Source organism: Danaus plexippus (assembly GCF_018135715.1).
Source record: "Danaus plexippus chromosome 18 unlocalized genomic scaffold, MEX_DaPlex mxdp_20, whole genome shotgun sequence".
In the NCBI taxonomy this organism is placed as follows: domain Eukaryota; kingdom Metazoa; phylum Arthropoda; class Insecta; order Lepidoptera; family Nymphalidae; genus Danaus; species Danaus plexippus.
Window position 1 is genome coordinate 298,233 of NW_026869853.1, and position 23,119 is coordinate 321,351.

Sequence of the window (23,119 nt, forward strand, 5' to 3'; positions counted from 1 at the left end):
ACTGGCGAGTGTGATTGACGGTTGCGGAAAATTTTCATATATTGGACTTGAAACGAAACGTATCCAATAGGCCGAATATTCGGTGACAATGATAGAATAGCCAAATAATGGTCGAAGGCTTTCAAGGTTTATTCGTATCATTCTCAACATTTCATCTGATACCTATATTGTGGGCATATATTAGAAATAACAAGCCCGTTATCTCGGGTTTAAAATGACATCACACTTAACCATGCATTGTCCAACCTAAATATGTTTACAAAATGTCAGCCTAGTCTATTGAAGAAACCTATAAAAATATCGAATTTCAAGATTCTATATAAAAAATCAATGTAAGCGAAACTAAAACTGGTAATAAAAATATATTGTCTGACGGTTATAAAACATTTTGTAAGTAAATCGAGCCTTACAAGACACATACAATTAGTTACCAAGTACAAGTTGCGAGCTAAGTATAAACAAATAGTTATATTTCCATATACCTTAATGCGAATCCGAATCAATATAAAGTACGTAATTCACCTGTATTCTGATGTAGTCCATTCATAATATATTATAATAACAAAAAAAAACTCAATGTACATTTAAACCGCATCCATCAATCGAAAGATATTTCGTCATCCAGGTAGATATTAACTTCTAAAACACTGTGCAATTTGTAATAGCGCTCACCCACACCAGACAATAGTCGGACCGCCAGTTGTGTTTCCGCCTAGCTGAGAATACCTCTAATACAGAATAAGTACACGAGAAACGTAATAAAAATTATACCGTCCTTGTATTAAGACCTATTGGAATAATCTGAACTTTAACGGTATGTACTTACATTTTTGAGACATCTTATAAAGTCTAACTTTTTTAATGAAGTCCGTAATATCAGTTCATGCTTGCTTCGTGTCGTTGCATCATAATTAATGTATATTATTCTTACCTCTTCATTATAACTATGAAATATCTACTAGGATATATTTCCATTAAGTACGCCAGGGTCCATTAGCGTTAAGATCACGTTACGCGGCTAAATTGTGGAACAACGCGGCTTGATCGACGAGTATCTTATATCAGTATAGACTATAGTAGATTTATTGACATAAAACATTGAAATATTTTTGCATTTTTTCTATTTCCCAAACAGTTATACTAAATGCATAACTATGTTTAAATGTGCTATACATAGTCTTTATACAGATTACTACTTGTTACAACATCTTATAAAGATTACTTTTTATACCTTTATCTACATAACAGTACTCAGCATATACAGAAATGCAGTAAAATAATATAGAGCCATAAATATGTAGATCAGCTATTATTGTATGGAATAATGTATGCAAATACAACGCGATTAACTGTAATGCAACAATAATATTGTATTTAGCAACTATAAGAAATAAGTTAAAAATAAAATGCGTACATATTTTACGAGCACATTCGTTGTAAATTATAGCATTCGTATATTAGGTTAATTTCGTGTCACAATTTAAGGAATAATAATTCCCAAATTTTAAAAGTTCATTGACTCAATATATATTTTCATGTTATTATAAATAATGTTAAATTGACATTATATTCAATAAGTTTACTACATAGTGGCCATTATCTTATTTTGAATAATCGCTTATCGAGGTCATTTCAGGAGTATTGTTGCAATACTTATCAACTATATAACAATAACACAAACTATTATGAGTGAGAATCACACGTCGGGCAATGATGTCGTGTTAATTGGTACGTGATCGGTCTTAACTTCTGTGTTAACGTTTCTTACTGAACGTATTCATGTTCTTAAAACCTCTAATCGTATTTATCATAGTAGTGTTCGTTGCACGACCAGTTAATCGTAGTTCAGGTTGAACGAGTCACGCGGTTGGTGTGCGCCGTCATACGATCTATCATTCGCGCCACAGACTTCGTCGCAAGCGTACACGCTAACATTTGCTTTGTAAATTCAGTTCCGATCAGCTGTTGGCTTCTCATAACCAACCGGCGTCCGTAACAGTTTAACAACAACTTAATAAACAAAATGGTAAGATCAAAGTGATATTATATGTGAGTGTACAGTGATTGACGTGAATGTGACACTAGTGTTAACAAAACATATCAATTGAATATAAAAGTTATATAGACGGTAGAATGCTAATAAAATGTGTTTGATCTTCGCATTTACGATACAAATATCTTGATTCTCTATTAAATAACGTCTATAGTACAGATACACATAAAAGTGTTCCGACAATTCGATTCATATTTATTTCATCGCTTATCGTAAATTGCAATCTGATACGTATTTTATCTTTAATACTAGTTTGTATCTGCCTCAGTAAAGCTATTTCCATACAATGAGTGTCATCGGTTATAACGTTCTGAACGCTGCGTTTGCATTCTGTAAATGAAGCTGGTGTTGTTTTTGAGATGCGCTAAAATTATCTGAAGCGTTCCCCCGCTGTCCTCAGACGATAGTTACATAACCACGCCAGCGGCTGGCCTTGACTCCCGCGCCGATCACAGCCACGCCATTGGCTGTACGATTCTTGATCTTCTAAACTAGAATACTATTGAACATATTGCTCAGCCAATAAAATTGCGACCAGTTCTCTATGTGATATAGTTAAATGGTCAGTTAACAGTGGGTCGATAATCTTGTTATGAATCGACATTAAAATATATATATTTGATAACAATAGTGTCGCATTTCGTTTAGCACTTTGTATACACACTAATACTAGGGCACTTCTAACGTCTTCCTATTACAATGGTATAACTTATCAAGCGACCTTGAAACTGAAACGTAAATATTTATCATGATAGTATATTGTCTGGTACACCGCAGACTCCCGGCGTTCCTCTTAACATATGTCTTATATATCATAACATGTTATATTAAACAATTTATGCTCGATCAATATTATTCGATTTAAGCCATTCATTTTCCTGTATACAGTACACAGTAGTACAGTAACATAGTAAATCGAATTCAAAATTGAGACATTCAGTAATTGTATAATTTCTACAAAACTACGTAATATTCGTGCTGTATCTCTAAGAATGTTTTTTTTTTAAACAAAAAGTGAGTAATCGGAATAAATTCTAATTTAAAATGCATCTTATAATCATCGTACTTAATAACTGAATATTATAAAGTATTTTCTTGGAATAGCAATTTACATATATGCTAATTTATTTTTATAAAACATTTCGCTGCAAATGAAACTCTTTCAATGGAGTACATAATGTTGAATTGAGCTGCCCATTGAACTGAATCACTGTCAAGGTCACGGCCAGCACAGCATCATAGGACCTTCCTTAACATTCGACGACTTTATTATCTGTGACATTAAGGCGGAAAGATATTCAAAAGTTCGTTCGACTTCTACGTTTAGACACAATGTTGTCAGGTTATTTATGAGTGAATCGTTCAAGAAGTAGGAGCTTTGTATATAAAATGGTCAGACAGTCGGTAATCTAAGTGATGCCGGCGATCGATATAACAGTTGCCTCGTGGTTTCTTGCGCGCGCACGCATTCGATTTCACTACAATCCTTGTGAATGGCCGCCTTGAAATAAAGATAACATGGGGAGGTTTTCGGCAGGGGGTGAGAGAGCAAGGTTACTGTTACTACAATACATGCCTCTCTCTTAAACAGCCCACCATCCAATATGGCTATCCCATTCTAGCGTATTCACTTTCAAAACTATCTCGAGTAAATGAAATGACCTAACATACTCTTATTTGTGTTTCGTTCAATTGAAGTTTTTTGTTAACCTTCGAATTATATCATTATTGTTAGTTCTCTAATAACAGAATTCTATAGCAGTAATTTTTGGTATTATTTTAAGATGCTTTGTTGACATATTTTAATGTTTATGAAAACAACTGTTTGGTATGTTGCGTAACGTTGCCACTATCTGTATAATGAGTGTAACATTTCCATCACACACAGCATTTATAATATCTGTTAGGTTAATTATAACATGAACCCTTTCCTAATCAACATAATTGTTATCGTATGTCCATAGTCGGTCTCGTCGTCTTGTATTCAATTGACGTAAATGTATCCCTCAGAAACATACCCTAGGTTATCTCATCAGAATGACATTTTCTAGTTAATGGCGCACTTGAACCAATTTTATATAAACAGTCATGTATAATGATTAAATCTTTATTACGGAAGGTTTATTCCGTTAAGTCTAACGTCTGTTACAAACAATACATTTAACTTAATGAATATTCGCTACATTCATCTTCCGTTGAATAAAAAACAATTTAACTCAATGGAAAAAAACTTTAATTGATGACTGAATAGATTAGATGATCTTTCGTTTAAAGAGCGGCCTTGAGGTATTGTTGGCTCATTACTCGACCGCACATATCTGTATCAGCGACATTGGTACCTTGTTGCAATGTCACACACATTGTTTAACTCCAAACATTCGCTTACCTGCAAATGTAATTAACACCATAGGTATGCAAGACGTTTTTACACATATTGTTATTAATAATCGCGATCTGTAGACCATGTTGTATATGAAATGTGTTCAGTTTTAGTGCCACATCTATGTTGTGTTTGATTTGTTCACAGCGGTATCGAGTGCAAAGATGAGGTGTTCGCTGCACACCAAGTGCAGCACGCAGACTTGAAGCCTGCCGTGGCTCCGACTATACCAGAAGCTAATCCAGCACAGATTTGTGTGGCCACTGAACCATCTAACGGTGCTATAGTGGCCGCTGTCCTTCCAGAAGAAGAGCGCCCTGTACCCGTCACTGAACTTATATTTGCACCCAGAAAGAAGGAAATGAATAAAGGATTTCTCATGTTCTCTCCTGACGAGGGACTTACAAGTGAGTGGCAAACGAACTGCAAAAGCTTAGGTACTCATTGCTTGCTTTAGTGAAATTACTCATTAATGAATTTTCTTTTGCAACGCTGATATAAATTTTTCAGTGCTTAAAGACGAGCCGGAGGACCTCACACATTTGGCGCCGACGGCTGGAGATGCTTGCATTCCTTTAGAGAACAGCCCTTTTGACATGTTTGACGAATTCATTTTAAGTGACAATTATTGCAGTCTACTTGGTGACGACCTGACTAGTGGATCACCAGTAGATTCGTTGATAGCGGATTCCTTACTCTCGTCCCCAGAGCCACAGGTGCAGTATCTTTGATATGGCGATGTTATAGATAGAGAAACGGATCGTTTGAATATATTTGGTTCTTTTAGGAAACCGAATCATCGTGCGAACAGTCGTCGCTTCTGAACGAGTTGTCTTTGGATGCGTTTGATAGTAACAAGTCTGAGAATGACATCGACGATGGACATTCACCATTCATTCCCACTACTGACGAGCTTCCCCTTCTGGAGCCAGCAGTTATGTGGGGGGCTCTGCCTGACAACGTGTGCCAGGCTAGACCTCAACCGACTGAAGTTCAAAGCCCCGCCCCAGCGTTGCAGCGCTTACTAGCAGCGCCACCGACCGGGCCACGACCGCAAGATCTCATCACAAATATATATTCAGATCAAGGTCAGAATTCAAATCATAATAAATTAACAAAATTAATATGAAAAATCTCAATGACAACAATCATTCCAGGTCTTATTCCAAGCAAGATATCAACATGGGACACTGGTGTTAAGCGTGTTTTGACCAAAGACGAAGAGCCTTCAGCGAAACGCGTGAAGCGCAGTCCGTCACCGACAACGAATCAGACCTCAAGCGTCCTTATGAACCTCCTGGTGAGCGGTTGTGATGTCGACGCGGGCTACATCTGTATAGTCCAAAGTCGGCCGCGGCATAAACTGAAAGCTTAAGACAGAGATACATTAGCCTCGTGACAAACTATCGGTTCATCGTACGCACGGATATATATTGGCAGTGTTGCTTAATTATCATAACATCAATTATCAATGTCCTATTAAAATCACGCAAGTGTTTTGACGTCACCAATTCACAGGACGGTGTTAGGTCGGCCGCTGCAATACATAACCGGCCGGTGTGTCTCCGCCATATTACTGTGATAATAACGACTCTGAACCCGACCCCCCCTCTCTTGTATCGTGGCGTCGTTTAATGTGATATAACCGCGTCCATTATTCTACATCTGTGACAATAACATCTAGTGGCAACGTAATTGTCCCCGGCTCTATATTAAAGGACTTTTAATCTCGTGTACACAGACTATATAAATAGGTTTGTTCTACTCCTACCCTAGTTTTAGGTATACAATATAAATATACATATCTCTGTGGCTATAAATAATTTTCGAAGTGTCGAATCCTTTTTGAGATAATGGTTTATAATTAGACATATGTTTTTGCGATTGCTCTATTTATTTATGGTTACGTGTTTTTTTTTTGTATTTTAATAATGTTGTTATTACATTTTATACATAAACTGTACGGATGGTATGCTGTTATTGACATTCATAGTTTATTTAGCGCGGGTAGTTTGCAAGTTGTTCGACGTTTCGCATCAAACTGACATTAGTTTGACCGTTGTCACTGCCAAATCATACGAAGTACAACTTAGTGACGGTGTAGCTGTTTCTGTTGTGGTTTATAAATTTTATGTAAAAGTTTTAGCGAGAAAAGTATTTATTATATAAATTTGTGAACAGATATTGTGTTTCTATTATAGCTGCGGAATACTCGATGTACAGGATGTTTGATATCTTATAGTATATACAGTCGTAACTGATGTAGAGGAGTTGAAGCTGTTGTTTAGGTGTAAAGTCTTAATGTAGAAACGTGATAAAAACGAATAAGCATGAATGTGTTCTGATTAAAATTATTGAGATCACATCATTTTATGGTGCACATTGATTTTATTTATCTCCACCCCCCCCCCACCCCCCTTCCCTCATCCTGTATTAGCTTTGACTGGTTGGAATTAAACTAAACTTATATGAAGGTATAATTTTTTCATACATAACAATACATTGATTTAAATGTATTTCATTTAATTCATACGTATTATGTATGAATTAATATCTGAGTTGATATATATAATAGGAATTATCAAACTGATTATGTGTGTACTAACTATCAGCTTATATTTCTATACTATTTCCGCGTTTTAAACTTTATAATAACATTATCAGTTTGTTTATTACGTCTTCGGGTATATATGTTATATGGTCAAAATTTATCAGAAATACTTTAATATTACTGTTGACAAGCGGCGAAGGAACACATCGCGAGGAAACCTGGACTTATAATCAAGTTATAAGTTTGAAATCGATAGGCTGATGATTATGATTGTATAAAATATAATATAAAAAATATATAATATTATTCAGAGGAAGGTATCTAAAATTTGTTTATTCTTTAAACTTGACAAACGAGAATGGTTTAAAGCAAAATGAAATTGATCGGCTCTTAAATGACCACTAGGAATTTATTTACTTTCATATAGAATGATAATAATTATTAAATTTACAATTAACGAACAGAGTTTCCGATTTCATTAATTAAGATTCAAGAGCCGAGTGATATTTTAAACATTACGTGAGCCTGCAAAATAACACATGGATAGTATTTAACGAAAGATCTTTGAAATTATTTATTTCGGGCACGAAAAAGATATCTATGTGACTGTTACTATGAAACGTCTTTGATAGTAATAAAAGGAGTTAAGTCTCAGTATCACGACCGGTTCAAACACTTTCCGATGGTCATAATTTATCGTGTTATATGAATTATAGTAAGTTAAATTATTCAGAATCGTTTTTAGAATGCAGCGCCTGCGCACGGAACGGCTTTAAAATTTTTTTTGTTTTTCTCGTTCGAGCTGTTGGCCTTCGCATATGAGATTCGGAGAAATTATCGACAAACTTACATCATACAGACCGTAGGTCAATGAACTTGTAATCAAATAATGTAAATTAATTAAAAATATATATAAGATTATCTGAAATAAAGTTATCTTTAGATATTTATATGACTCAATTGAGAATTATGATTATGAAGGAAAAAAAAATAGCGTTACATATTACAATTCGTTAAACGTGTCTTATAATGTTAAAATATTCTAAATTTAAATGTGATTTGATTTTCGAATATAAAGTTTAATCAGCATATCGTCATACTGGCAATGTAAAAGAAACGATGGTTACCCGAAAAAAAGGCTGGGCAAAATTAAATAGAATTCCGTCCCGAAATTGTAGGGATCGTTGTATGTGAAGATAACGAATAAAAGCCAAACAGAATAAAGATAAAACTGAGCCAATTTAGCTGCTGTGGGTTTGATGGTTTGCTATTAAAAAAAAACTAACATTAAATTTGGTTTTGCTTCAATAAAATACAAAAAAATTAAGTCTGAACTCATATGGTTAATAATATTTGTATTTCAATTAAATCCTGTGAACATTTGTCTTCGTAAAAATTATACCTCATTAAGCGAATTCCAAGGTTAAAGCTAATATAAATTTTCCTTTATACCCAAAAATCAATCAATGTGCATTATCATTAAAATAAGGTTTAATAGTTAATATATATCGATTACAATAAAATAGCTAAAATCTCTATGTTTCAGGATGTCCATAATAATGGAAAGACGACGAATCAGCTGCCAAAATATCAGATGCTAGTCACTCCACCGACAGCCTCGCCTCAAAGCCCAATCCGAAACATCCCGGTGCCGGTCATAAACATGATGCAGCCCAATCAGCAACTCCGAAACACGATAACCAATCAAATAAGCACAAACATATCAAATCCAATGTCCCCGCTGACTTTAAACGTCGGAAGTCCATTATACTCCCTGCCATCAAGTCCAGCTATAAGTCCAATCCAAAGAGATCGCGTTCTGAGCCCCTACTCCACTCCCCAATCTTTATCACCCGCCGGTAGTTATCAAATGTACAGCCCGAATAGCAACATTCTCCTATCACCCTCCGGAGTAATGCAAGGTTATGATCCGTATTTGACGAATAAAATGCAAACCAGCCCCGGATATCCTCTCCAGACGTCAGATATGCTGATGGATTCCAACATCCAGCTGCAATCTGCCGACTTCTGGTCCGATTCTGAGATGCTGCAAGGCACGAGCGATCTCCTCACAGCATTCGACGACGTCAAATTGGTGTAAACGTGTGCTTGTTACGTTGTATTTTTATTGCGATAACGTTTATAACATCCTGTATTCGTCTTCACTATGAATTGACCAATTCGTTGAGGGAATAACATTCCAATGTTGTCGGTGCTGGATGTATAAATGTTGTCTCGATATGAAATCACTGGAATGAATGCAGGGTCTTTTATAGTTAGATACCACAAGGATTCCACTTTCCACACGTAGTTACCTCACAAACCGTATATCTAACAAATTCTGGACTCCCCCGGGGGATCCTTATAGTGTTGTATAAATATAACCATCATGTACTGATTTTGATAATAATCTGTGGAATCCTCGGTGATATAATGTGACTTAGAATGGAATGGTTCGTTGATTTAAAAATAAATAGTTTTATATAAGGTTTGGGTGTTATTTTAGTGTCCACAACAACATACACGGACATACAGATTGAATATGTTAAAAAAAAATTTAAAAACTATAACCATTTAAGTCTTCCATATACTTTATCGGTATAGTTATAACCGACACAAGAAAATATTATCATAACACAATATTATGTTCATAGTTTTTTATAATTAAGTTTCAATTTTATTGTATGATCAAAATTATATACTCAGATAGATTAAGAGATCAATAGTTGAAAAAAAAATACCCCGGTCCCAATACATAAATTAATATACAATAATTAGTACATTACGGTGATTAAATAACAATCACTTTGCATTTGGCACTCGAATAAATTATATATATTTGGATATGTTTTTTATGAGCCTAAAATTAAATAATAATAATAATAGTCATCTGTTCATTATCTTGCACCTTACATATTAAGTACAATGTATACAGTCACAGAATAATTAAATCAATTGAATGCAATTTAAATTATAAAATCTCAATAGAATATTCATCTACAATAATAGATTATTAAGCTATGATTTATAGTTATTAATAATTATTTTTTTTCTCTACACTTATTATATTTCTGTTAGATCATTTTAAATAAACTATTTGCAAAATAATATGACAGTTATAAGTGTAGATATGTTTTTTTTTGTAGCTTCTAGTTATATTTCTATGGTTTTGCTCTGGAAATAGTTGATATACTTTTAATTGTTTTTTCTAACACTATTATTTAAATTTTACTGCCAATATTTCCTCACCTTTACTAATCGCTTTTAATTTTTATTGTATTGTATTAAAATATACTCTGTGCCATAGAGTACATAGTAAATATGTTTTATTATATATGAAAGAAAAAATATCATCAGTCCACACATATATATCCTTTAGAAATGAATTGTAAAATGATACATAATAAAATCAAATTGTTTTATATATATTGAGATTAAATTTCGGTCCATAATGTGTTTTTTATTTGTCTCATAAAGGAAACCGTGCTAATATACCTGCTATCTTTATTTCTAAGAGTTGAATTATCTATTTGTTAATGAAAACAGTAATGTAGAAATAAAATAAGCGATCCATCTGTATAATACGAATTTTAGTTAAATAATTAGATTATTAGTAAGGTAATCTGATTAATAAGGAAAGCTGTAATTTACTGGATTTAAAAATTGTATGAACCATAGATAGGGGCCTCAGAAAAACAAATGAGAAATTGATATATCTTTCTGGTAACAATCCCGAGCTATGAGATATTCGGTAGCTCAATTAGGGTAGATATTTTTAACGTATTGTCATCATATTCTAGCAAGAGTAAATATTTCCTATAAAAAGTCGTTGTCATATATGTTGTACATATAGAAGCTAGTAATTGACATGAACATAAAGAAATATAAGCAGTGTCCTATCGTTTTAAAAAACTGGCAGAAGCCATCTGTTAAGAAAAAGTTAAATCACTTTAAAGTTATGCTTTGAATTAGTTTTTTTCGTTTGCTACTAGATGGAACATCTAAAAAAATATAATAAGTAAGTCAAGTTTATTAAGAACTCAGAAAAGCTTGTAACTTTTAATTTTAAAGTTACCTTTATCGCAAACATTTTCCAATTCCAATTTTAGCAATTGATTAAAATTTATTGAACTTCAGAAATTTTAGTGATTCTTTTAAAGTTTATTTTATTTAAACCAACTCTCATTTCAAAAACATAATATGTAGCACTAAATAGGTTAACGGCGTTTGAATTTAATAAGAAGGTTAGTTTTCAAATAATTTATTTGTAAATAAAATAAGATAAACTATAAACATTACAAATAAAAATCTACTTAATATAGTATAATAAGTTATTTTTATAAATAATAACTAAAATACATTTAGATTTCATATTTATTATTATTTTCACTAGTTTTACTTTTTACAAAAATGTAAACAAAACTAAAAAAAAACATTCCGTTTTAGGGTTATTTTGTTTATTTGTAAATTATACAGTTCACAATGATTCCTCTTTATAACTTTATTGACAATATATTTAGTAATACATAAAAGATTCGATTACTACTTTTATTAAAAAAAAATTATTAAAAATTTACAGTGCATAAAGTGACACTAGTCATCGTCCTTATTTTATCTTTGAATGCTTTTATAGTCTTGTAGTTGTCAAGTGTCAAAATATGTATTATTTTTAGTAACTGACAAACAGTTGACATTTATATTCGAATCAGTGGACTGTGGAGTTGTGTTAAATATTTTAATTTATGCAAACTGAGTCGAGAATAATAAGTGCTTTTATTTATTGTTTTAGTGAAATTATAAACAATAGCAATTTAATAGTATCTATGGTTCCTGCTTTTATATAATTGTTTAACTCATCAGTGTAAATGGCTTCTACACCAAAACAAGCGAATGGTAATTCGCCGTCAAATAACGACCGCCCGGGTGGAAAACGGAAAAAGTCGCGTAGTAAAGGGACGTTCTTGTCGAAATGGCTTGACAAAACAATGCGTGACATCCATGAACCGCCACCCAGCTTAGAAATGTATGATCCCTTCATGAATTCCAACATGTATCCTCAATTTTCTCCCGGCTTTAATCCATATAAATTTAACACGTACAGTTGTGCACCAGAGCCGATGTCTCTACCACCATTGCCCACATACTACAACTCTTTTATACCACCACCTTACTCTGACTATCCTAATTCAAATACTCAACAAGAAATGCAAGGCCGGAAAACGCTTCCTCGGCGGCGCAATGAAAACAAAGTCGAAGAAGTAGCAAGCTTTCCAGCAGATAATATGAACCAAAAATCATATTTGGAACTGAAACATTTCTCGGACAGCCAGGATTTTGCAAGTCTACCTCCTATTGTGACATCAATGGCGGATACAAATTCAAACTGTGATTTCCCGGAGCGAAATGACAAAGAAGATTCAAATAACACAAGAAGATTCAGTGATCCCTGCGTGAGGGGCTTGCCTGATGCTGAGAGGCAAGCTAATGGTGATGCAGACTCAGATTGTTCTAGTTCTGGTCTGTCAGGAAGTCAAGTGGGTAGCCGGCTCTTAACCTGCCTTTTGGATCAAATTGCATCACTAAAAGCAACCAATGGTAGATTGACGAAAGAATTACAGGACACTAGAGGTGAGTACTCATTGATTTAAAAAAGTTAGTGTTCATTTTAAAATTGTTGTTAACTAGAATTTTTAGAAATCAAACTCAGTAAGTTTTAGTCTTCTTGTCTCATACTGTGATTCACTATTTCCTTTTTGATCATGTTTTTTTTTATATATATTTAAATACATATATTAGCCTTCCTGCCCACTTTCTTATAACTATAATAATATTTTAATATCACATTGCCCACACATTATCTCAAGATCATATAACATGATGAGACAAGGTCACAAATATCATTTGATTTGTTAACAATACTAATGCATTGAAGCTTTTTTTATTGTTTTCGTGTAATGGATACTTTGGAATTGAGATCTTTTTTATATTTTTTTAAATTTTTAATTATAATACTTATAGTTACAGTCGAAAAGTTGTTAAAAAAATTATATATACTTTGTGAGGATTTTTTTTTCTTGTATATTATACATAATTTATTCGTTTAAAATATTTACAGTGAAATAACATTTTAATTTAAGAAGATGAACATATTTTCTAATACTATAAAGTATGTCCTGTAACATGTACATATAGTTTTTAAATAAGGTTTTGAGTATAGTGAAATCTTAATTTTTATTTTATTTTATTACAGCTGAACTAGATAATCTCAGGCAGAATGGTTATTTTCCTAAAAGCTCAGGAAATTTGGGAGCACCTAATCTTAACAGCAATGGTAAGATTTATATTATTTAGTACTCAACAAATATATAATAGATGACATACATAATGTAATAAATACATTATAGTGTAGAAATACTTAAAAAAAATTATTTAAAATATTTAAATCAATGAAATTTTATACATGAAAAATAATATATTTTTGTTATTAAAATTATTATTATTTATTTCATTGCCAAGTAGCTGTTTAATAAACTGTCTTTACTACAGTACTAAGTAACTCGTGATTAGAAAGTAAGTAAGACAATATATATATATACCTGTTACAAGAAAAGTGTCCATGTCGTGTGTTCTACATTTTCTTATTTTCCCCACTAATACGTAACTGCTAAAACGGCTGTTTTTATAATACTTTTCATCATAATAAGTTCACGTAACTACCTAATTGTAGTACATGACGGTGATATTTTAATTGATAACGTGCATACTGTAAGTTTTAAGTTACAGATGTAAACTCATACTTAGGGTTATTTATTGATATAGTATTTCTATTCGATTTTTGCAGTCCTCGACCTAGTGTGATAACCTTGTCGGCGTGAGATTATCGAATATATATATACACACACTTATTTAATGCTCTTCTCAACTGATATTTTTCAATAATTTCTCCCACAATTTGGAAATAAACCAATTTATAAGATAATTTTTTGAACGAACAGACGACGATAAAAATAGTTTACGCTATTATACATTGAAAGTTTATCAGACAGTTATTTAAGATAGCTTTATTGATTACCAATTGTTTGGTGTACTCATAATTCGTGACGTTTACAATAAAACAGTTAACCTAACGGTTTCTTTACAAAATGATTACAGAAAGTTTTTAAGAACGTGAAGTTAATATTGATATACATTTTTTAGTACTTCAATATGCAACGTTGCGTTTTTTTAAATATCGAATGTAATCTTTTTAAAAACCGTTTTTTTTTATGTTACTGCGTTAATTATCATGTTATTAAAAATAATGAAAGGATACAGAATAAATAAAATCGTTGTCTGTAACCGTTAAAGCAACATGCAGTCATTTATGTGAACGTCCGTTAGCAAACCATAATGTTTAGTTAGTTAATACAATTATAGTATTACTTTAATAACTCTTATATTAATTTATATTTTAGTATTTTATAAAATTTTCACTCGTAAATTATATTTCTCGTTATTCATGTAATCAACCTTGGAGAAAAATATAGATATATATGTATATATATACATTTTAAGCCTAGTTATGGACAATAAGTTAGTAGAAACTCGTCACGTAACTTAAACAGGACGACCTGTCATGGGATTTATAGTTAATTTTTTGACAACATTTACACATTTAGTCCGAGTTTGAAACGACGAACGGAAAGCGAACTAAGCTAAATGTAGACATGAAAGGTGATACTGATGGTATCACTTATAACTCGTACTAAGGGAAAAGCATTTTAAACGACTCTTATGTATATCAAAATATCTGTTGCTTTTTTAACTAAGTTAAACTAGGAGCTGTTTTTCCGGCCTCTCTTAGAATTTTTCATATTTTTATGCAATTTAATTAGGTAAATATGTCTTAAGATTTTAAAATCTTCTCTATTATCTTGCTAGCTAACTGCGACCTCGTCCAAGTTCTTCAAGGGCCTCGGAAATGAAGCTTAGATGATTTTAACAAATTATATATCCAAAACTACGGACTGGGTTCATAGATTTTGTTTATACATCCGATTATTATTAATTTGTATAACGTGAACCGTTATCACGTTGCAGTAATTTAAGATCATTGTCTGTCAAATGCCATAAATTACCGTCTTTAAATAAAACCTCCGCTGGAGTATACTATAGGAAATGACACAGCTCATAACAGTATCCTAGCACGAGTTCAAATAGCGGAAATTACTGTCAGTTTCAAAGTTTTTCATTCACGAATCGTCACACATAGTTACAACGGAGGTATATGGATTAGGACTAAATATTCTTAGTTAGGTGTACTGTTGTTTTATTTTGTGCTTATTTACGATAACTACTGAACCCATTTGTATTGAGTTTACAGTATCATAAATGTATTTATTGTAGAGTTCGTGAAGATCTGAGACGATTGAAATTTTTCACGGTCTTACTATTAATTTTCTGTTGGAAGTGGATATACCATTTGTTATAATTTTTTTTATGTACAATTTGTATGTATGTATGTATGTATGTGTAAATTTCCATAACAAGGTATGTACTCGCCCGGGTGTGTCGCTGATATGGTCCGGGAGATTCGAGACGCTACCAGGATCAGAGAGGAAGCAATGTACGCCAGATTGAGAGCCATGCTCATTGAGAAGACAGACGTACGTATTATACATACAAATATACGATAATCTAGATACCTGACTCTCATATATCGTTTGGTTAAAAATTTCCATTTGATCCGAGTCAAAATGTATACCAAATAAACTGTCAGATAAAGCAATATAATGTGTACTAGCTTCTGTGTACATACATGGAATAGTGACAGGAACAGGAATACTGCTGAAATGTCACATTTTTAACCTTTGAGCAAGGTCCGTACCACTCGAACTCTTTAGATATGATTGAAATCTATTTAGGAGAGTTTAATACAAACAATACGCTTATTATAAGTTTCAATCGTTACACAACAAACGGAGATATAATAGTTTTTCAATATAGTATCAATGTTGTTGAATAAACGTGAAACGCTCCGTATTTAGTGACGATGCTAACTTATAGTAAGCCTATTGGTATTTAGCGTCTGATTAAACCATTCGTTTCAGTGGACGCTTTCGCGTTTCAATAATTCATTACGCTGTCAGATTAGAGAGTGAGTATTAAATACGGTTTAACGTAAATAACGCACAGTGACGTAAATAACGTAGAAATACTTGGGTGTGATCGTTTGTCCTTTCGTCAGTATTCTGGATAAACGCCAACAGTCACTTATATAACATTAAAATTATTTATGTGTATATTTGTTTCAAGTATATTATGTATCTGTAATTCTCTTATAAGCATCATTGTTATAGCTTCGTATCAAGATGTACAATTCTATCTCGCTATCTATAGATAATGTTATCTAAAAAAATAACCTGTCATGCGATCAGAAATTGGCAAACCGATTACATCGTTAGTGAAGAGACTGACTGTAAATAAAATATTTTTTTCTTCCAAGCAGGTTTTCATGAAAACTAACTATACGAATTACTAACAACAGTATAATGTGAAAATTATGTTAAACCAAACAAGGCCATATCAATAATTTACGCAATATTTTTATATTGCGTTATCGTTGATAACATCAATTTTTTTTACTATTAAATATACCTACTAATGCAAGATTTGAAATATGATTTTTAAACGTATTAAGAAAATACTTCTTTTATTTGTGTAATTAATTTGTTACAGAGCGGATTATCTTCAACCGAGTCGAAGCTGGCTGAGAGAACTCTTGATGAAATAAAGGTACATTTAATTTTTAGGAATAGCGCCATCTAGTAATTAAAAGCGATAACAAAATATAGCGGTAGATGGCGCTGTTCATTTTCTGTCCAGTATTAGTTGAAGCTGGTTCACTATTTTGTTTTGATGGTATCGAAGAGATGGCGCTGTATTTGTCTATATAATAAGTATATTAATGCATATATTTTATCGATTGTATTCTTTCTATATCTAAATATTTTTGAATTAAATATCATCTTTAAAATAATTTAAGCAATATTTGTTAGTGCACAAGTTATATACATAAGATTTTTTTAGTTTGCAAGTGCTCAAAGTAAGAAAAGAAAACATTTCTCTGAGACATGGTTAATTGACTATATTAAGAATTATAGAAGAAAAAATTCATATCTATCAAAATTATATAAAAAAATATATATTAATTTCGACAAATACAAGAAAAATAACCTAACGAAACCCTCCGTCGGAATGTAACACAAATACTCAACAATTTTTTTTTTTTTTGTTTTTATTCTGTACTATTAATGTATATTTACACTGTGTGGGTGGTCGTGAAGAGCACTCGTCGGTCTGTCCGTCACAGTTCTTGTGCGAAACACCTCAATAATACGTAGTAATTGACGTGTCTCGTGTCAATTTAACATACATTTTTCTTTGTCATATTATTGTAAATCGCGCTTTAATACAACCGCCATTACGCCATATTGAATTTTACGTCAAATGCGTTGTGGTAAGTGGAAAAACGTTATTTTTAACGAACAGTTTGTATTTTTATTTCTGTATTTCGTCTTATTCGTGTTTGTTTTGTGTTTTATTGAATAATTGTATTTTATTAATTGGATTACGTTTAGAGGGTGGTGGTATTATAAAATCAGCGTGTGCCGTCAAACGTGGAACGCATCGATTCATCCCGACCGGCTGTATACGTGCGATCCAATAGTTGAATACGGCTACAATCACACCGTCACGTCGTTTTAAAATAATCTATTAATAATTAAATAAACTCGTATATTTGAAGTATTTTTATCGCATTCTTAACACGTCGTGAAATGAACGAAAATATTAAAATGGATAAAATCTTTTTAATTTTTATTTTTTAATTTCATCTACAAAAATTTCATACTTTAGTTTATTGATGAAAAAATAGTTTCGTTAAATACAAACCTTGCCACGTTTTTGATTATAATGAACATCGTATTTAAGCGAAATATGCAAGTAAAGTGAATTGCTAAATAAAATTAATAATTGTTTTTATATCGGTGCAAATGCGTTTCGAATGTTCAGTATTTTGTAGTCTTTACCGGTTTCCCCATCGGGCATTTGAAATATGAACGGGTGCGTAGGGCGGGCTGTGTCAATATTGGCAGATGTGAGTGGATGGCTGCAGCGAGGCGCCACCCCTGGTGACGTCACATACCTTCCACATTCACTACCAACATGACGGATGTGCAGTCATCATTGTAGCGCCCTTTCATTATTACAATGTTGGTACAAATGAACAAAACTTATAAATCAAGCGACAGCGATTATAATCCGCCATTTTGATTTCCGTAAATCATTTTAAAGATTAAAATTATGGGAATATAATCAATCGTTTCTATGAACATCAGTTGGAAGTAATCGAAATCCTCGATATTCTGTCACGCGGCACTCGGTTAAATGCCAGTCGGTTAAAATCTCAATAACCGAGATTATTTGCGTTTAAAATTCACGCTCGCGCATCGTAATGAGTTAATTGCGTGCAAAAACGTTCGCACCATGGCTATAATGCAGTAGGCTCGCTAAATATACGAGACGTTAATAAAACGTGTTTCATGTTCTGTGAAGCCAGCGCGTACTATAACTATTATATATAAATAGCCATGAGTATGATGGTACCGAGTATTATTACGTAAACGAAAAATACGTATTAAGATAAAGAACGGTAAATAATTTTTCGTTTAGACAATTACCAGTGAATATTTTGTAATGTAACTTATATCGCTCGTATGTAAAACTTTGAGAATGACGAAAAAATTACTTCGTTTCCATATAAAAAAATATTTCAACACAAATAAATATGAATTTTAGGTTGTTAAGATTAAACTAATAAAATCATTATAAAATAGAGATGGTTAAAAAAAAGTCATTTCAATGACAGTAAATAATAAGACCGGCGCTAGAACGAATGTTTAATTTCAAAATGAATTGGTAAGTATGTATATATATATATATAAAGCTATTTATTTTAAGTTTATAATATACAGTTTTTGAGTCGTACAATTGAAACATAGAAGACATTAGTCATCATTTATAATAAACATGTTAACGTATATATTGCAACGTATAAAATGAATTTAATTTAATCAATACACATTATGGTTCATAATCACCACAATAAGTTCACCTGTACATGATAATAAATACTCCAACATTGCTTAGTCCTTGATCAGGTCTCGCGCCGGCCGTGTCCCCGCATACATTACATGCCCAGCTAAACATTGTTCCACCTCCAAGGGAAATATATTACACATAAGTAGCGTAGATAAGCTTCGTAGGCTTGAAAAAAAACTATACACTAAACAAACATATAATATATATATATACTTCTAAATGAGATGAGAGAGACATAAAAACTCTTAGCTAATATATTTATGTACTAATGAAGAAGTCGAATTCTTTCAAGATATTATTATAAAATTTTTATCATACTTATATATAAATATTTTTGCAACTTATATGATATACACTTGTATTGTAAAACGTACCTGTATATATTTCATATTCGTACTTATTATTTGCGTGCGTGTCTTATATTTAAGTTATTACGTTTTGTGAACCCTCGCGTAGCTCGCTACTATAAAGGGTATTGGAATTTTGTTAAGGCTCTAAAATTTTAATGCACGGACATCTTATATTCAATATATTTTATGCGATTATAAATTTTTTAGTACTTTCATAATTGTTTTACTCCCTTCAACTGATGACTAATATTGTCTTTAATACGCTCGCATATAATGCTATCAGGAATGTAAGTCATGTCGAAAAACATGGAAGGGGTTAGAAAATAGACGGGGATTTTGTTATGAGAAAATTGTAACGTGAACTCATCCATACTAGTTATTTGCCCCGAATTCAAATAAAACTTTTAAGTGTTTAATAAATAGATATAGTAAGCAATCATCAGCGCCTATATAATTGTGGAAAAAATATACGAATATAGTATAGCCAATATGAGCTAAGCTATGTTACTAAGGAAGCAAATCATTTTAATATGTTTTCTGATTTATTTCCATATAAAAGGCTCAGTCCAAGAATTAAAGGCAAAAAAATGTAACAAAAATTAGAAGAAAAAATCATTTGGTTGGTTAGAATTCAAAACATATGTTGATTTTTTCTTCATTCTCAATACAATTAATCTTTAGCTATATAGATTTACAATGCTTTATGTGTAATAATTGTTATCTGAAACAGGGCTCGTTACGCGCCTGGGAGGCCGACAAACGACTCATGGTGGACAAGATCCTTAAACTAGAAGACGAACTGAGACATTTAAGACTGAATGGGTGAGTAGACGTTATATAGGGACGAAAAAAATATACAAATTAAACTAGAAGAAAAAATAACGAGATGAGAGTTTCGTTAAACCCAGATACACTTAAACAGACTGTACACATTTTTTATTTTATAGGATATATTTTATTTTAAAAGAATTGTATATCTTTCTATATCTCACGCGATACCTGCGTTCGTGTAGTTTGGACGGCGAAACGCGCGTGAACGGCAACGATGAAGACGATCGTACGAGATTACGACGCGAACTCACAGAGACGAGGAGATCGAAACAGAACGCGGAAGAACACTCTCACAAGTCAGTACAGCGGTTACATGCACACGTGTAGTGACGCACGTAGTTGGACGTTAGAACTAATTTATAATTTGTATTTATATTTACATAGTATTAATGCATGAAAACCCTTAAAAACTATGAAGCTTCCAGCATAAGTGGTTTGGAGTTTAGTTGATATAAACACACCCACTAGATGTATCGTAATTATCTTCCTACCTTCAATGTAATACATTTTTAGCTTCCGCACTATCATAGTTTGTTTTTTCAGATGGGATACTAATATCAGTTTTTAACAGATGTCGCCGCTGCCAGTGTAAGCGAAGTATATATTTTGTATGTAGATAGTTGTGACGTCACTATATTTTAAGACTACCCTCACTTGCAGATTGGAACGCCTCGTGACGCAGTTGCTATCGAAATTCAACGGTCCTCAGGTGACGAACGGAGAGGATTCATTGCTGAGCGAAAATGAAAATGACATCCGACCCAGACGTATCAGCTCGTCCAATTCAGCTAAATCCTTGACTAATCTCACGAATGTCCTGTCCAATAATAATTTGTCCAACACAGCCAATACGGGTTTCTTCGGCCCGGTTACTGATTTGTAGCGCACGGCCCTAAGGCAGGTTGTCTGTTACATTGCCAAGGATTTTATTAGATCTCTGATACAAATTGTCTGATCATTACCAAGTTATTCTCTTGAGATAATTAACTCGAATCTCACTTCGGATCGCTCTAAAATAAGAATACAGAAAAAATATACTAGCCAAAATGATTTGTGTGAAGAAGCCAGTCTCGTGTAAACCAAATATTAGTTAGTATTTTCCAGTAACTAACAGTTTTGATGGCGTCTAGTACTTATATCGAATCTGAAAGCTCATTTGGACTGTGATAGAGAAATCACTATGAAAACCCCAAAAATTTAATTAAAAAAAAATTACGTTCCTAATAACAAAGCAATAATATGATTTTTAATAGAAAACTAACTGAACTAATTAATATTTAACTGCACAAATATATGCTACAAATATAACATTATACGTACTCGTATAAATTTTTGGTTTGTTTTGGTTTCGGTTTGGTTTGTTTGGTTTGATATAGTGAAATTTGATACAATCCGCTCCCTTCATATTCACTTGCATTAAATATAAGTAAATTTACAATAATTTAGAGTTATCAAAAATAATTAATAAACGTAACTTTATAGGAAGGTAGAAACAAAACCTTAGTCGACCTACAGACTGCTTGAAAAATATTGATTATTATAATAATTACATCATAAGATTTAGATATTCGTTAATTAATAAATTTAACGAGATAGCGATTGGTTTTTGTTTTTTTCAAAGTAATTTTTTTTTTTTTTTTTAACATTTCTATGTCATGTTTGAATGAACGGACAAAGGTTTTTTTTATTTTCTTCCATCAACAAGGACAATAATTTCATTATAATTATCATTAGGAAGCGATTTCTGTAATTTTATATATTATTTTTTTGTTTGTGTGTGATTATTTATACATTGGTCTCTCTATGTGTGCTTCTGTGAAAATGTCCTAATACTCAAAATAGTTAGATCTATTGAAGTTCTTACAGGAAATATGTAGGAATAGTTATAGTGATGTAGGTTGTAACGTTATATTTTTAAGTATCGTAATATATTTTGATTATTGAAATTTATAATTAATAAAAAAAAATACAATTTTATTTACCTTACATTAGCTTTCTGTCACATCTAGTCTGTAAGCATTTGTCATTCTTGTCCTTCAATATTAATTCGACTAACATCTATATAAAGATGGCTTAAACAACGCGAGTCTGTTATAACTATTTAATGATTCGTTCGTAGCGACCACCGATACATGAGTATAATATAATTTCAACTTTTATACCAAATTTTTTTAATATAGGTAGGTTAAACACATAGGATTAACTTATTAATAAACTTTAGTATGTAAATGTCACGATGTTTGTTATGAAAAAAAAGTATTTATATGTCAATGTCACTATTACGTCAATTTAAAGTGACATTTGCATATAAGTACGCTAGATACTTATCTGTAATATAATATAATCTGTGGTGCCTTAAACGTAATTATATCCGCCCGTTTATTTTTTATTATATAAAATAATATGTTGTGTTTCGTGTGCCATTCGCTTGATTCAATGTTTTATCGCTATTTTTACAGCTGATTACTTTATTGTATTATATGTCATTTTATTTTTATAACATAATAAACTACCAAAAATCACCAGCACTTTCAATACTCAATACAGTTTTTTGTTTTTCTGTAATGTCACATAACACGTTATGTAAAGGTTTTAATAAAACGTAACAATATGTCCGTGTATAATTTATAATGTCACAAACAAAAGAAATGTTGTTTAAATATAGACTACGACCGGTGGTTCAACTGCTTTTTAACCCTTGTGTGCTGGGGTGTTGTTTTAGAGCGTTTTCAATAAACGCTAAATGCGCAGGCGCACGCGCCCGCCGCGTGTCGGATGGGTGGGAATATCCGTTCTGTTTTGTGGGAAATCAT

At 32.2% G+C, this 23,119-nt stretch overlaps 2 protein-coding genes across 5 annotated transcripts; both read left to right on the plus strand.

Annotated features, from left to right (window-relative positions):
• The first annotated feature begins 3,571 nt into the window (after positions 1–3,571).
• On the plus strand, positions 3,572–9,471 carry LOC133320365 (uncharacterized). The gene is made up of 6 exons (XM_061528548.1): positions 3,572–3,606; positions 4,581–4,840; positions 4,944–5,149; positions 5,221–5,521; positions 5,591–5,733; positions 8,531–9,471. The coding sequence occupies exons 1-6, from the start codon at positions 3,572–3,574 to the stop codon at positions 9,083–9,085; spliced, it is 1,500 nt and encodes a 499-aa protein (XP_061384532.1). The 3' UTR covers positions 9,086–9,471.
• A 2,193-nt stretch (positions 9,472–11,664) lies between these two features.
• Positions 11,665–22,917, plus strand: LOC116773117 (uncharacterized). 4 transcript variants are annotated; one of them, XM_032665513.2, is made up of 8 exons: positions 11,665–12,612; positions 13,235–13,315; positions 15,514–15,629; positions 16,702–16,758; positions 20,206–20,297; positions 20,489–20,602; positions 20,850–20,894; positions 20,967–21,108. In XM_032665513.2, exons 1-7 carry the CDS (start codon positions 11,850–11,852, stop codon positions 20,872–20,874), a joined length of 1,248 nt encoding a protein of 415 aa, XP_032521404.2. In that variant the 5' UTR covers positions 11,665–11,849; the 3' UTR covers positions 20,875–20,894; positions 20,967–21,108. The 4 variants fall into 4 exon arrangements, with proteins under 4 accessions (XP_032521404.2, XP_061384435.1, XP_061384434.1 ...); XM_061528451.1 differs by lacking the exon at positions 20,850–20,894 and having other exon boundaries at positions 20,489–20,651; positions 20,967–21,106; XM_061528450.1 differs by lacking the exon at positions 20,967–21,108 and having other exon boundaries at positions 20,489–20,651; positions 20,850–20,891.
• Positions 22,918–23,119: the final 202 nt, after the last annotated feature.

What these genes read in the sequence shown, in the direction of transcription:
- LOC133320365 (XM_061528548.1), top strand. Translation starts at nt 3,572, where the DNA reads ATGGGGAGGTTTTCGGCAGGGGGTGAGAGAGCAAG. An exon ending in TCTCGTCCCCAGAGCCACAG is followed by an intron (nt 5,150 to 5,220) that starts GTGCAGTATCTT and finishes TGGTTCTTTTAG; the next exon opens with GAAACCGAATCATCGTGCGA. An exon ending in GCGTCCTTATGAACCTCCTG is followed by an intron (nt 5,734 to 8,530) that starts GTGAGCGGTTGT and finishes TCTATGTTTCAG; the next exon opens with GATGTCCATAATAATGGAAA.
- LOC116773117 (XM_032665511.2), top strand. Translation starts at nt 11,850, where the DNA reads ATGGCTTCTACACCAAAACAAGCGAATGGTAATTCGCCGTCAAATAAC. An exon ending in AGACATTTAAGACTGAATGG is followed by an intron (nt 20,298 to 20,488) that starts GTGAGTAGACGT and finishes GCGTTCGTGTAG; the next exon opens with TTTGGACGGCGAAACGCGCG. An exon ending in GCGGAAGAACACTCTCACAA is followed by an intron (nt 20,603 to 20,966) that starts GTCAGTACAGCG and finishes CCTCACTTGCAG; the next exon opens with ATTGGAACGCCTCGTGACGC.